At 45.6% G+C, this 15,297-nt stretch overlaps 1 protein-coding gene across 1 annotated transcript; it reads left to right on the top strand.

The window, feature by feature from the left end:
* The first annotated feature begins 2,833 nt into the window (after positions 1-2,833).
* LOC109874489 (proteoglycan 4) lies at positions 2,834-10,889 on the top strand. The gene is made up of 12 exons (XM_031810938.1): positions 2,834-2,916; positions 3,134-3,247; positions 3,507-3,569; positions 3,731-3,826; positions 4,320-4,379; positions 4,612-4,770; positions 5,036-8,302; positions 8,536-8,622; positions 8,808-8,947; positions 9,125-9,281; positions 9,395-9,622; positions 10,760-10,889. Exons 1-12 carry the CDS (start codon positions 2,838-2,840, stop codon positions 10,864-10,866), a joined length of 4,557 nt encoding a protein of 1,518 aa, XP_031666798.1. The 5' UTR covers positions 2,834-2,837; the 3' UTR covers positions 10,867-10,889.
* Positions 10,890-15,297: the final 4,408 nt, after the last annotated feature.

Raw genomic sequence — 15,297 nt, 5'->3', positions numbered from 1 at the left:
GTCCCTCTGAATTATAACTACTGATCTAAGACTAGTTTCTTGATCGTCATGGCCAAATGCCAGCCATATTATTTAGATAGGACCATTTTGCTGACCTTGGTCACATGGAAATAGGCTATAAGCTGGGGTCCAGAGTTTTTCACGGTTGTGTCACGAGGTCAGGAAAAACTCATGGCCCACCAGCAAGGCAGACACACAGGCCACACTGAACAGTGCTGTAATGTATAGCAGCTTGGATAATTCAGATTGACAGGAAGCAATGGGCTGAGCCTGTGACCTTCACCTCACCCACTACTGTGAGTCCAGTCCAGAGGCGGACCGAGACAGACGTCATGACAACCTCTGGATGCCTTGCCAGCCAGTGTTCCTGTGTTCCTGTGGTCTGGAGGCTGAACAGACTTAAAACTCTGGGACAACTTAAAAAAAATATTGTCTGTAGGCAGGCAGCTGGGTAGCATAGCCTAATTAGCCCTCCAACACACAGCTTCTACAGACCACCTTTTACAAGACTCTGAATTGTTTCTTTGTTATTTTTGACAGGGAGTCAATGCTGAGACCAAGGTCTCTTTTCCAGATAAGCCCTGTATAGCACCACAATACACATCAAGAAGCACATTCATATACACAATAGAATACACGTTCTTATACACAACAATACACGAAAAGCAAAACACAACCATAAAAAGACACCTTTTCCAGTATAAAGGTCCCCTAACAACCGTCTGAAATGCCCTAGAAGCACCAATTTCTCCCATTTTAAAATGCATTGTAGATCATTCCACACGCAAGGTGCAAGGAAGCCAACGGCTGATCTGTCTAACTCTCTAGACACCAAAGGAGTCTCCAGTCTCAAGCCCGGTGAACGGGTTTTTGTAACTTATGATTTGAAATCTTAACAGTGATGTCAGGTAAGTCGGAGGTCTGTGGGAGCAGGGCTTCGTAAACAAAAGGAGCGTAATGGTGTGATTTAGGTGACTTCAACGAGGTCCAGCCAACCTTCTGGTAAAGAATACAGTGATTAGTCATAAAACTGTCTCCTGTGATAAAACGAAGGGAGCTATGAAAACAACGGCAGCTGCACTTTGGTAAGTAGTATCACCATAATCAAGAACGGGTAGAAAGGTTGACGTGCACAATCTGCTTCCTGCTGACTAGAGAGAGACAAGATCTGTAAAAAAAAAAAAATGTTAAGTACAAGGGAGAATCAGTCCTTTTGAGGTCAACAATCTGTAGCATTCAGCGTCTTTCATATGTTAACCTGCCGCTGTTGGGTCTAGGCTTATTAGATCTTGTCAACTCATACACAATTCGGAATCGAAGATTGTTGTTTTTGGTCAAAGGCAAGTGTTTATGTGAAGCCAAGAGCATGTGTGTAGAGTGTGGGTGTGTTTAAGAGTGCTCTTTGAAGCGCTCCCTATTTTCATTCTTAAAACGTATGGCCTCGTACAGACATTTTGAATAATGTCTACAACATGTTCGTAGGAGGGGTAGAAGACATTACCTCAGAACAGAACCAGGAGAGAATAATGTTCAATCTTGAATGGACTCTTTTGTTCCAAACGCTCCACAAGCGTCAAGAGGTCGGCCACCTCACAAAGAAGCCACTGCTTAATTAGCACTTGTTTTTTCCAATCGCGGATGGTAGGGAGAGTAACTGCTGTGTTGGGGTACGCCTCTCATTGTTATTGTGGCAAGACCAAATGACTGGAAGATCTTGTGTTGTACATAAGACCTACTCTGAGAGAGATGAAGGCCACAATAAAGGTGTGCTAAATGATATACGTTCAAGTCATAGCACACAATTCAGTTGCTACATTATCACTTGGGTCCGGGAGATTTTCCTGACCAGGTGACCTGACAAGGGACAAACTTTAAGAGCCCACTTCACGTGGTCAGGACAAATTCAGGACCCCAATTATCACATTATAGGGGATTTGAATTTGCCTAGTAATGGTGCATCATGTTCCAGTGAGTTACTGGAAAGAACACTACTCCAGCCAAAGAATACAGTTAAAATATCACGTAAAGATTCTACATCTGTTCTTTCTGTTGCTAAATACAGTATTATCATATTGGTTTAATGTTCAAGGCCTGAGAGTGAAAGCTTGACCACGCTCTGCGGTCCGACCACGTTGTGAATCACATGAGAAAAATCCAACATTTTAACCATCTGAGGTTGTTTGGCGAACTTTAATAAAGATAATAGCAACCAATTAAACGTGTAGTTGTTAGAGTCCGGCACAGAGTTGCAGGAACAACCATGCAGGTCTGGTTAACAGAAGGAACGTGGTGTGTTTTTTGGGGACCCTTGTAAATGCAAGGTCGTCACCTCGCTGTGATGTCATCGTTGTCTATGGCCACAGATGCTCTTCCAGTTTTTTATAGCACGCCTCAACACGCCTGGCCAGTCTAGTTCTACTTCCTGTGAGTGCGTAGGAGGTCTCTGCATCATTTTGTGGTTTTAATTGGGGCTGTATTTGGACTAATTAAAAATGTCCTGTCCTCACTCCAAAAGCAGCCGTTCACACTATATAAAGGCCATTGGGAGTTAGGGAGAGCAAGGTGAGTTGACTGGAGTTGACTTGTGTGAAGGTGATTGGCTTTCTCTTATTTTCAGTTTATAATATTATAATTACTTCTATGTATTTCAGGGACCTATGAAGAAGAATATGTGAAGAGAGCATTCTTGTTTAGTTATGGTTGGACCATTGGAATGTAACTTTGTAACACTCCGTTATGAATCAAATCAAAGAGGAAGATGTTTTTTTCCCCCCTAGAAAGGACAAAGAAAGGTATTTCATGCGCTTGTTTCTCTATTCTAGTTGAGACTGAAACTCATGATGACTGCATCATCGCTGCTGGCTGCCCTCTTGGTGGTGACCTGCGCTGCTCTTTTGCCATTCTCTGCTGCTCAAAGTAAGAAGCCCATTGTCTGGTACAGGGGCCACATTATGTGCTGAATATGTTGTGACACTGTCAATGTCAACAGTTCTGTAAGTCGCTATGGACCTTTTTTCGTGTACAGTGATTGTTGTTTCTGAGCTCATCCCCAAGTCATCCATCAATGGTGTAGGTAACAGGACCAAAGTGTGTGTGTTGGTGAATATCATGGTCTATTTCTTCTCTCTTGCAGGTGAGTCGTGCAGTGGTAGGTGTGGTGAATCGTTCAGACGAGGCAGGCTTTGTGAGTGTGACCCAGGCTGTGTCCGCTACGCCACCTGTTGCCGTGACTACCAGAACCACTGTGGTAGGAACAACAACTGTCTTCACGAAAAGACTAATTACAGAATATCCACATTTCATCATGATATCTGAGTTAGTTCAACTTAACCAGTACAATGCAACCAATAATCAATTGAATTCGTCTGTCCCACAGAGAACAGGCCTAAAGAACAATGCCTATGTAGTCAATTATTAATAGTGAGTTGAGGGGTCGAATTGAATGGCCCATGTTCTAATTGTAAAACAAAAAAGCACAAACATCACAATACTTTCTTCTGTTTTAGATGCCACTACAACTCCACCACCAACTCAGAGGATCAAGCCCGATGCCAAGAAAAAGGCAACAGGTTCAGTTACTATCTTTGTCTTTGTAGCAAAGTAACTGCATGGTTCAACAGATCTTGTGTACCCTGATTATACTGTAGGCCAAACAGTCTCTGGATGCTAGGTTAGAGTGGGCCATTTTAAACAGAAGAAACATTAGCTTATTGCAATGAATTTTCTTTAGTGCCTCCCAAGAACAAATCCATCAGCGAGACAGAATTGATGAGTCTCAAATCTACCAAGAAACCTTCAAACAGCGAGAGTGAGGAAAGCAGCCAAGGTACGTGTATACCTGCCATGTTGTGCATTTTAGATAGGGCCCTGATTTTCTACTGACCGTATGACTGCCAGGAAAAACTCAGGGCTTTCCATTGGCTGTGTGATAACCAATGGCATAGAAAGGCTTCAGAATCCTACAATAGACTGAGGGAACAATAGTGTCAATCGTCAAATAATTTCAACAAGGCAATGCTTGTGGACTGGAAGAGCAGCTAGCCTCCATTTGGTTACATGGGCTAATCAGTGACTGCATGTGAGCATGTAACCCATAACCTCTTTAGGCTATTGGCAGGGTTGCGTAGGTTACTTTCTAAATGTAATGTGTTACTCCCCAACCCTAGCTATTGGTGTATGGAGGTCAGATGAGATAAAAGCGATAATTGTACTGTTACTTGCAACAGTTTCCAGGGGCTGAGCATGTGTATCTCTACGCCCTCTCCGTCTCAGTACACAACTGTTGTTCGATTTATTGTGTTTTTTTGTTGTGTTTTCAGAACAGAGCCAGACCATATACCCTTCTCCATCCGACCTCTTCCCTGAGACTCAGGACTATGGTAAGTTTAGGCTATCGGTGGTGCTCTTGTCCATCATTGACACTGTCAGAACACGGCAACAGAGAAGTGAAGAGATTGAGAACTTTGTCAGTAGACAAGGAGCTTGTGCTGAGCAACACGATTGATTAAGAACAACAGCTACCAACATGCTAGACTCAGTCATTGTTTTATATTTTTCTATGGTAGGTTTACCCGCGTAGATTCCTGTAACCAGTTTGTGTGTTTCACACAGATACCAACGGCCCTTACCCTGGATCCAGCAGCCCGAAGAGCCGGAGTGACTATTCTCGTTTCTCTGAGGACCCAGCTTCCCCTTTGAGCCCTGACTTCTACCCTCTGACTGACAGCTTCAATGTTCCCAGCTCCACCGCCCCAGATACTGTCATGGATGGTGAGAGCTCATACAATTGTGAAACATACAATATGGCAAAGTGTTTGGTTAAAGTATTGTCTGAGAAAGTGACAGAAAGGCTGGTTATTATTTATGTTTTGAAGTAGTCGAGCGACAAGGGCAACGTTCTTAATGCATATCAGTAGACTTAGGAGAAATCCAATGTTTTCTCTGATAGCTGATGCATTGTGTAGTAGTTTGTATGCCAGCTTCTGTTTGTTTGTATATACGTGTTCTAACATCCTTCATCTTACCTCCTGTGAAGCTCTGAGTGATTCAGCCACCAGTCTCTTGGAGGGCATCTCCCTCCTCCTCCCTACACCCATGGCCACCACTCCCTTGGCACTGCCTTCCTTCACTGGTCAGTTACCTGGATCTGCTAACTTCCCATCCACTGGCTTGCCTATGCCCAGCCAGGGTGGAGCCTCAGCAGGTAACGCTGGCCCCCTGGCCCTGTTGTCTGGACCTCCCCTGCTCCCTACTCTGGCAGATATCGCCAAGGCCTTGGGACTAAAGAACCCCATCACTCTGGCAGACATAGCCAAGGCCATGGGCCTCAACACTCCCAATGACCCAATCACTTTGGCAAACATAGCCAAGGCCTTGGGGTTCAACAACCCCAACGATCCTAAACCTCCCCAAAACCCCAAGAACTCCATCCTTCTGGCAGACATAGCCAAAGCCATGGGGCTTAACTCCCCCAATGACCCAATCACTTTGGCAAACATAGCCAAGGCCTTGGGGTTCAAGAGCCCCAATGACCCTAAACCCCAGCAAAACCCCAGCTCTCTGGCAGAAATAGCCAAGGCCTTGGGGCTCAACTCTCCCAAGGACCCCATCACATTGGCAAACATAGCGAAGGCCTTGGGGTTCAACAACTCCAATGACCCTAAACCTCCCCAAAACCCCAACAACCCCATAACTCTGGTAGACATAGCCAAGGCCTTGGGGCTCAATAGCCCCAATGACCCCATCACTTTGGCAAACATAGCCAAGGCCTTGGGATTCTACGACCCCAACGCTCCTAAACCCCCCCAATACCCCAGCTCTCTGGCAGACATAGCCAAGGCATTAAGGTACAACAACATCGACCCCATTACTTTGGCAGACATAGCCAAGGCCTTAGGGCTCAAAAAAGAAAACAACCCCTTCACTCTGGCAGACATAGCCAAGGCCTTAGGGCTCAAAAACCTCAAAGACCCCATTACTTTGGCAAACATAGCCAAGGCCTTGGGACTCAAAGACCCCAGCACTCTAGCAGACATAGCCAAGGCCTTAGGGTTCAACAACCCCAATGACCCCAACCCCCCCCAAAACCCCAGCTATCTGTCAGACATAGCTAAGGCCTTAGGGCTCAACAGCCCCAACGACCCAATCACTTTGGCAAACATAGCCAGGGTCTTGGGGCTGAACGACCCCAACAAACCCATCACTCTGGCAGACATAGCCAAGGCCTTGGGACTCAATGCCTCCAACAAATTGCCAGACATAGCCAAGGCCTTGGGGGTCAAGAACCCCAACAAACCCATCACTCTGGAAGACATAGCCAAGATCTTGGGATTCAAAAACCTCAAAGATCCAAACACTCTCCAAAATCCCAACACTCTGGCAGATGTAGCCACGGCCTTGGGGCTCAGTGACCCCAATAAACCAATCACTCTGGCAGACGTAGCCACGGCTTTGGGACTTAATGACCCCAGCACTCTGGCAGACATAGCCAAGGCCTTGGGGGTTAACAACCCCAACGACCCTAAAAGAACTAACACTCTGGAAGACATAGCCAAGGCCTTGGGGCTCAACGTCCCCAACAAACCCATCACTCTGGCAGACATAGCCAAGGCCTTGGGGGTCAACAACCCCAATGACCCTAAACCCCTCCAAAACCCCAACAAACCTATCACTCTGGCAGACATAGCCAAGGCCTTAGGGCTCAAAAACCCTAACAACCTCTTTGCCCTGGCTGACATAGCCAAGGCCTTAGGGCTCAAAACCCCCAAAGACCCCATCTCTTTAGCAAACATAGCCAAGTCCTTGGGGCTCAAAGACCCCAGCACTCTGGCAGACATAGCCACGGCCTTAGGGTTCAACAACCCCAAAGACCTTAACCCCCCCCAGAACCCCAGCTATCTGGCAGACATAGCTAAGGCCTTAGGGCTCAACAGCCCCAATGACCCAATTACTTTGGCAAACATAGCCAGGGCCTTGGGGCTGAACGACCCCAACAAGCCCATCACTCTGGCAGACATAGCCAAGGCTTTGGGTCTCAATGACTCCAGCACTTTGGCAGACATAGCCAAGACCCTGGGGGTCAAGAACCCCAACAAACCCATCACTCTGGCAGATATAGCCAAGGTTTTGGGATTCAAAAACCCCAACGACCCTAAAACCGCTGGAAACCCCAACACTCTTGCAGATGTAGCCACGGCCTTGGGGCTCAGTGACCCCAATAAACCCATCACTTTGGCAGACATAGCCACGGCTTTGGAACTTAATGACCCCAGCACTCTGGCAGACATAGCCAAGGCCTTGGGGGTCAACAACCCCAACGACCCTAAAAGGACCAACACTCTGGAAGACATAGCCAAGGCCTTGGGGCTCAACGACCCCAACAAACCCATCACTCTGGCAGACATAGCCAAGGCCTTGGGGGTCAACAACCCCAATGACCCTAAACCCCTCCAAAACCCCAACAAACCTATCACTCTGGCAAACATAGCCAAGGCCTTAGGGCTCAAAAACCCCAACAACCTCTTTACCCTGGCTGACATAGCCAAGGCCTTAGGGCTCAAAACCCCCAAAGACCCCATCTCTTTAGCAAACATAGCCAAGGCCTTGGGGCTCAAAGACCCCAGCACTCTGGCAGACATAGCCAAGGCCTTAGGATTCAACAACCCCAAAGACCTTAACCCCCCCCAGAACCCCAGCTATCTGGCAGACATAGCTAAGGCCTTAGGGCTCAACAGCCCCAATGACCCAATTACTTTGGCAAACATAGCCAGGGCCTTGGGGCTGAACGACCCCAACAAGCCAATTACTCTGGCAGACATAGCCAAGGCTTTGGGTATCAATGACTCCAGCACTTTGGCAGACATAGCCAAGCCCTTGGGGGTCAAGAACCCCAACAAACCCATCACTCTGGCAGATATAGCCAAGGTTTTGGGATTCAAAAACCCCAACGACCCTAAAACCCTCGGAAACCCCAACACTCTTGCAGATGTAGCCACGGCCTTGGGGCTCAACGACCCCTACAAACCTATCACTCTGGCAGACATAGCCACAGCTTTGGGATTCAATGACCCCAGCACTCTGGCAGACATAGCCAAGGCCTTGGGGGTCAACAACCCCAATGACCCTAAAAGACCCAACAACCCCAACACTCTGGCGGACATAGCCAAGGCATTGGGGCTCAACGACCCCAACAAACCCATCACTCTGGTAGACATAGCCAAGGCTTTGGGACTCAAAGACCCCAGCACTACGGCAGCAATGACCAAGTCCTCGGGCTACAACAACCCCAACACAGGTATACCAGGTAGGGATGCTTTGTAGATTGGATACTATGTTGTGTTTCTACATCAGTAACCTTTATAATGTCTACTGCATCAATTTAGTATTGATTTAATGTGCATGTAATCAGTGTCAAGTAGGTATTTAACAATTAAACAGTAAGTTATACGTATTATATTATACAGTAAATGACAACATTAAACATTGTTCACAATTTGAATGGCTTCTCCCGACACGGACGTGAACTCTTTACTCTAGATGCCGACAGTAACCCAGACCTCTGCAGTGACCTGCCCCTCAACGGATTGACCACTCTGGCCAACGGAACCATTCTCATCTTCAAGGGTATGTGTGTGGAGCATAGTGGCCTAGCTCGTGGCTAGCTCTTGGCTAGCTCGTGGCTAGCTTATGGCTAGCTCGTGGCTAGCTCTGTCCTATCTCACTCATTACTTACTGATCAAATACTTATGAAGGTCAAGTAGCTTTTCCAAAGCAGCAACAAAATTTGCGGTTCTGTTGCCCCCAACCAGGTCATTTCTTCTGGACCATAGATCCCATCACCAAGGACCATGGGCCAGCTCACAACATCAGAGAGGAGCTGGGCATCCCCTCCCCCATCGACAGTGCCTTCACCCGCACCAACTGCCAGGGAAAGAGCTACATCATCAAGGTACTGTAGAACTGCCAGGGAAAACAACTAGAACCTGGGAAAAGCTCAGTGGGTTGGGGTAGTGGAGATGCCTAGGTGGAACCTAATGACCTAAACACTTTCGATGGGATTGGGATATTGTCACACAGATCCTTTTCGCATAGCCTATATAATGTCCCGATCTCTTGTCCATCTCAGGGTGATGACTACTGGAGTATGGACAATGGCAACATGGAGCCTGGTTACCCCAAATCTGTTGCCTCTGGTTTTCATGGTCTGACTGGCACCATCACTGCAGCCCTGCCTGTGCCTGCTACCAGGAGGAGGCCTGAGTCTGTCTACTTCTTCAAGAAAGGTAAAGGAGAGCTTGAGGATTACCACTACCTAACCTACTCCCATTGCTTAACATGATGAGTTACACCAATGAGTTCGCTACACTCAATCCACATCCATTTCTTTCTCCCACAGGAGGCACCATGCAGAAATACTCGTACCATGCTGGAAGTAGCACTGTCTGTGGCAAGAAATCCAAGCCCAGCGCAAAGAAACGCCACGCTCGCCGAACAGAGATGAGTCTGGGAGCCGAGATCAACATCAAGCTGGCTCTGAAAGGCTTTCCCTCCTCAGTGACCTCAGCGGTGTCTGTCCCCAGCCCCAAGAAGGCCGACGGATACGACTACTTCCTCTTCGCTGGACGTAAGTCTTCAACAATGTTCACGATGTACTGTATATCTGATAACCAAAATATCTATTACATCAGCAAAATACTGTTTATGGGTTTTTCTAGAAATTCGGGTACCAGTGAGGATTCAATCAAATTCACGAGTTGATTTAAAACCTATGTTTAACCGTTATCATGGTTGGTGTTCTGACGATTTGTCCAAAGTCATGTGACATGAAACATTACTTTTCTGTCCCTGCATTTATGGCAGTGTAAGTTGTCGCCATGTCATATATTAAGCATCAATCAGTTAAATTAATGAACTTGATCCCTGTATCTAGCAATCGGACAGTTTTTGGTATAGAGATCTCAGACATGCAGTGTAATTACTTAATATTTTGTGTCTCCTTACGTTACGGGGTGAAAACAGTTCATAGGCACACAAATCCAAAACAATATATGCACTGCAAAATTGAAAGCTTCTAACCCGAAAGGGTCAACTTACCTTCATACGTAAAACATAAATTGATATGGTCATTTTAACGTGGTTCTTCAATAATTATGCATAATACTTGTTGGATGCGCATTTGGTGTCCAGTTGATATACTAGCATGCTAATAAATACCCATAGACTTACAGTCATTGCGCTAACGCTAGTTAGCATTGGCTCGCGGAATTTACCTCAAACTTCCTTCATACGGGACACAGACATCAAAATGGTATCCAAAAGTTCATCTGACTCTGGGGAAGTAGAAAAAGGGCCTAATTGCCAAAATCTCAGAGTATCCCTTTAAAGGATTATCCTAGGCCTATGTTGATGTATAGGAGGAGTTATGGGCCAACATGCATATATTCACTTGTACTCCTCTAAGTAAACATCTTTTTTTATTTAAAAACATTTTGAAATGTTGAACCCAATGTCAGACATTGGGCCCATTATTTATAGAAAGACCCTTATACAGAAAATACCAGTCCAAAATAAACAAGTCATGATCTAGTATGATAATGAAGCATTACTAATATATTCTGTCGTATGCTGTATTTGTCAGATGCGTAAAACATTGCCTTGACATGCAATTCTTAAATATCCTGTGCAACTGCAGCTGTTCTGTTTATTAAAAAGGGTCTGGTAAAACTTTAAGTCAATATGTTAACACTCTTCCCTTTTTTAGCTCTGTACTTCAACATCAAGATCTCTGGTGATCTGCCTGCTCTGGCCAAACCAGACAACGCTGATCCCCGCCAAAACTCCATCAAGAAGTGGCTCAAGTGTATCTAGAGCATTCCCTATGGATGGACCAACAACGCACAGAGCACACCTATGGCAACCATTTTCTTTTTTTTTCCATATTAGGAAAACAAAAGCAACAGAACAATTATTCTTCTTGAAAAGAAATTCATAAAAATGTACACTTTTAAAGCACATGGTATCTGCTGATAGAAAATTGGGAAGAAAGAATCTAACCATTGCTCTCTCTCTCTTACGATCACAAATTGGTAGGATTTTTTTTATTAGACTAAGACACTATGATTGAGACTTGGGAGTAAGGGAATGGAGCAGTCCATGATGACATCATTAGCGGGGTAGGTTTCCTCTACCGAAAGGGAGTCTTCAAGCCCATACCTTGAATGGAAGGGGTGAGAAGAGAAGAGCCATTAGACATCATCCAAAATTGCCACTTCAAGAAGTTTATAACTCTCCATTGTGTTTCTTAAGCCCGGCCTACTAGAACTTCTTTGAATGTTGTTTTGATGTGCATTGAAATAGCTACCTCTCTGAACTCAAACATCAGCTAAAACGTTTGACAAGACATCACGTTAAGACCACACCAGGGGGGGTTTAAATATCTCTTGCATGACCGCAACCCTGCTCCAACCATCTTTGTGTCACATGTAAATCCGACATGCCAAACAAAAGTATACAATGTGTCCTTTGTGTCGCTTACTTTCTCTGGCTTTATCAGACTAATAAAAAAAAAAGCTTCTCATCTACTTTGTTATGCCGTGTGTTTCTATGACGTAAGAGGGCGGCAGGGTAGCCTAGTGGTTAGAGCGTTGGACTAGCAGTTGAAATGTTGCAAGTTCAAATCCCAGAGCTGACAAGGTACAAATCTGTCGTTCTGCCCCTGAACAGGCAGTTAACCCACAGTTCCTAGGCCGTCATTGAAAATAAGAATTTGTTCTTAACTGACTTGCCTAGTTAAACAAAGCAAAAAAACGAACAAAAAAAACTTGCCTAGTTAAACAAAGGTAAGAGTACGGTGGCAATGCCACTGCTTTAGTTGAATGGACTCATACCATGTTGTTCTGGGTTAAAAGTGGCTTCAAGACTTAAAAAGTCAATGGGGATGAACGCTCATCTCCTCTGGGGAGACGGCTGCCTGCTGTCGTGCTGGGCTATGGGGCGGCCGGAGGGCTTGACACTGCTGCTGTCGAGAGAGAGAGCGATAGAAATAGGTTGTAAGCAGGGATGAGAGGAGGTAAACGTGTGTATGAGAAACACAAATACAGTGTTTGTTACTTTACAACCTTATTCTAAAATTGATTAAATCGTTTTTTTCCCTTCATCAATCTACACACAATACCCCATAATGACGAAGCAAAAACAGGTTTTAAGAATGTTTTGCAAATTCATTACAAATAAAAAACAGAAATATCAAATTTACACAAGTATTCAGACCCTTTACTCTGAATATTTGGCAGCGATTACAGCCTCAAGTCTTCTTGGGTATGACGCTACAAGCCTGGCATATAGTGCCTTGCGAAAGTATTCGGCCCCCTTGAATTTTGCGACCTTTTGCCACATTTCAGGCTTCAAACATAAAGATATAAAACGGTATTTTTTTGTGAAGAATCAACAAAAAGTGGGACACAATCATGAAGTGGACATTTATTTACGACATTTATTGTATATTTCAAACTTTTTTAACAAATCAAAAACTGAAAAATTGGGCGTGCAAAATTATTCAGCTCCTTTACTTTCAGTGCAGCAAACTCTCTCCAGAAGTTCAGCGAGGATCTCTGAATGATCCAATGTTGACCTAAATGACTAATGATGATAAATACAATCCACCTGTGTGTAATCAAGTCTCCGTATAAATGCACCTGCACTGTGATGGTCTCAGAGGTCCGTTAAAAGTGCAGAGAGCATCATGAAGAACAAGGAACACACCAGGCAGGTCCGAGATACTGTTGTGAAGAAGTTTAAAGCCGGATTTGGATACAAAAATATTTCCCAAGCTTTAAACATCCCAAGGAGCACTGTGCAAGCGATAATATTGCACAGTGCTTAAATGTAAGACATTTAAACGTGTTAACCCTCGCAAGGCTGCAGGCCCAGACGGCATCCCCAGCCGCGCCCTCAGAGCATGCGCAGACCAGCTGGCCGGTGTGTTTACGGACATATTCAACCAATCCCTATACCAGTCTGCTGTTCCCACATGCTTCAAGAGGGCCACCATTGTTCCTGTTCCCAAGAAAGCTGAGGTAACTGAGCTAAACGACTACCGCCCCGTAGCACTCACATCCGTCATCATGAAGTGCTTTGAGAGACTAGTCAAGGACCATATCACCTCCACCCTACCTGACACCCTTGACCCACTCCAATTTGCTTACCGCCCAAATAGGTCCACAGACGATGCAATCTCAACCACACTGCACACTGCCCTAACCCATCTGGACAAGAGGAATACCTATGTGAGAATGCTGTTCATCGACTACAGCTCGGCATTCAACACCATAGTACCCTCCAAGCTCGTCATCAAGCTCGAGACCCTGGGTCTCGACCCCGCCCTGTGCAACTGGGTACTGGACTTCCTGACGGGCCGCCCCCAGGTGGTGAGGGTAGGCAACAACATCTCCTCCCCGCTGATCCTCAACACTGGGGCCCCACAAGGGTGCGTTCTGAGCCCTCTCCTGTACTCCCTGTTCACCCACGACTGCGTGGCCACGCACGCCTCCAACTCAATCATCAAGTTTGCGGACGACACAACAGTGGTAGGCTTGATTACCAACAACGACGAGACGGCCTACAGGGAGGAGGTGAGGGCCCTCGGAGTGTGGTGTCAGGAAAATAACCTCACACTCAACGTCAACAAAACTAAGGAGATGATTGTGGACTTCAGGAAACAGCAGAGGGAACACCCCCCCATCCACATCGATGGAACAGTAGTGGAGAGGGTAGCAAGTTTTAAGTTCCTCGGCATACACATCACAGACAAACTGAATTGGTCCACTCACACAGACAGCATCGTGAAGAAGGCGCAGCAGCGCCTCTTCAACCTCAGGAGGCTGAAGAAATTCGGCTTGTCACCAAAAGCACTCACAAACTTCTACAGATGCACAATCGAGAGCATCCTGGCGGGCTGTATCACCGCCTGGTATGGCAACTGCACCGCCCTCAACCGTAAGGCTCTCCAGAGGGTAGTGAGGTCTGCACAACGCATCACCGGGGGCAAACTACCTGCCCTCCAGGACACCTACACCACCCGATGCTACAGGAAGGCCATAAAGATCATCAAGGACATCAACCACCCGAGCCACTGCCTGTTCACCCCGCTGTCATCCAGAAGGCGAGGTCAGTACAGGTGCATCAAAGCTGGGACCGAGAGACTGAAAAACAGCTTCTATCTCAAGGCCATCAGACTGTTAAACAGCCACCACTAACATTGAGTGGCTACTGCCAACACACTGTCAATGCCACTGACTCTACTCCAGCCACTTTAATCATGGGAATTGATGGGAAATGATGTAAATATATCACTAGCCACTTTAAACAATGCTACCTTATATAATGTTACTTACCCTACATTATTCATCTCATATGCATACGTAGATACTGTACTCTATATCATCGACTGCATCCTTATGTAATACATGTATCACTAGCCACTTTAACTATGCCACTTGGTTTACATACTCATCTCATATGTATATACTGTACTCGATATCATCTACTGTATCTTGCCTATGCTGCTCTGTACCATCACTCATTCATATATCCTTATGTACATATTCTTTATCCCCTTACACTGTGTATAAGACAGTAGTTTTTTTTGGAATTGTTAGTTAGATTACTTGTTCGTTATTACTGCATTGTTGGAACTAGAAGCACAAGCATTTCGCTACACTCGCATTAACATCTGCTAACCATGTGTACGTGACAAATACATTTGATTTGATTTGATTTGATTTGAATATTGAAATGGAAGGAGTATCAGACCACTGCAAATCTACCAAGACCTGGCCGTCCCTCTAAACTTTCAGCTCATACAAGGAGAAGACTGATCAGAGATGCAGCCAAGAGGCCCATGTTCACTCTGGATGAACTGCAGAGATCTACAGCTGATGTGGGAGACTCTGTCCATAGGACAACAATCAGTCGTATATTGCACAAATCTGGCCTTTATGGAAGAGTGGCAAGAAGAAAGCCATTTCTTAAAGATATCCATAAAAAGTGTCGTTTAAAGTTTGCCACAAGCCACCTGGGAGACACACAAACATGTGGAAGAAGGTGCTCTGGTCAGATGAAACCAAAATTGAACTTTTTGGCAACAATGCAAAATGTTATCTTTGGCATAAAAGCAACACAGCCCATCACCCTGAACACACCATCCCCACTGTCAAACATGGTGGTGGCAGCATCATGGTTTGGGCCTGCTTTTCTTCAGCAGAGACAGGGAAGATGGTTAAAATTGATGGGAAGATGGAT

This window comes from Oncorhynchus kisutch, linkage group LG30 (assembly GCF_002021735.2).
Source record: "Oncorhynchus kisutch isolate 150728-3 linkage group LG30, Okis_V2, whole genome shotgun sequence".
NCBI classification, from domain to species: domain Eukaryota; kingdom Metazoa; phylum Chordata; class Actinopteri; order Salmoniformes; family Salmonidae; genus Oncorhynchus; species Oncorhynchus kisutch.
Note: the sequence above shows the minus strand (reverse complement) of the source record. Positions and strands in the feature narration are given on the sequence as shown.

Bases quoted from the DNA above. Each gene is read 5' to 3' on its own strand.
- LOC109874489 (XM_031810938.1), top strand. From the start codon at position 2,838: ATGATGACTGCATCATCGCTGCTGGCTGCCCTCTTGGTGGTGACCTGC. The intron at 4,771-5,035 runs GTGAGAGCTCAT...CCTCCTGTGAAG, and splicing joins CCCAGATACTGTCATGGATG to CTCTGAGTGATTCAGCCACC. The intron at 9,282-9,394 runs GTAAAGGAGAGC...TTTCTCCCACAG, and splicing joins TGTCTACTTCTTCAAGAAAG to GAGGCACCATGCAGAAATAC.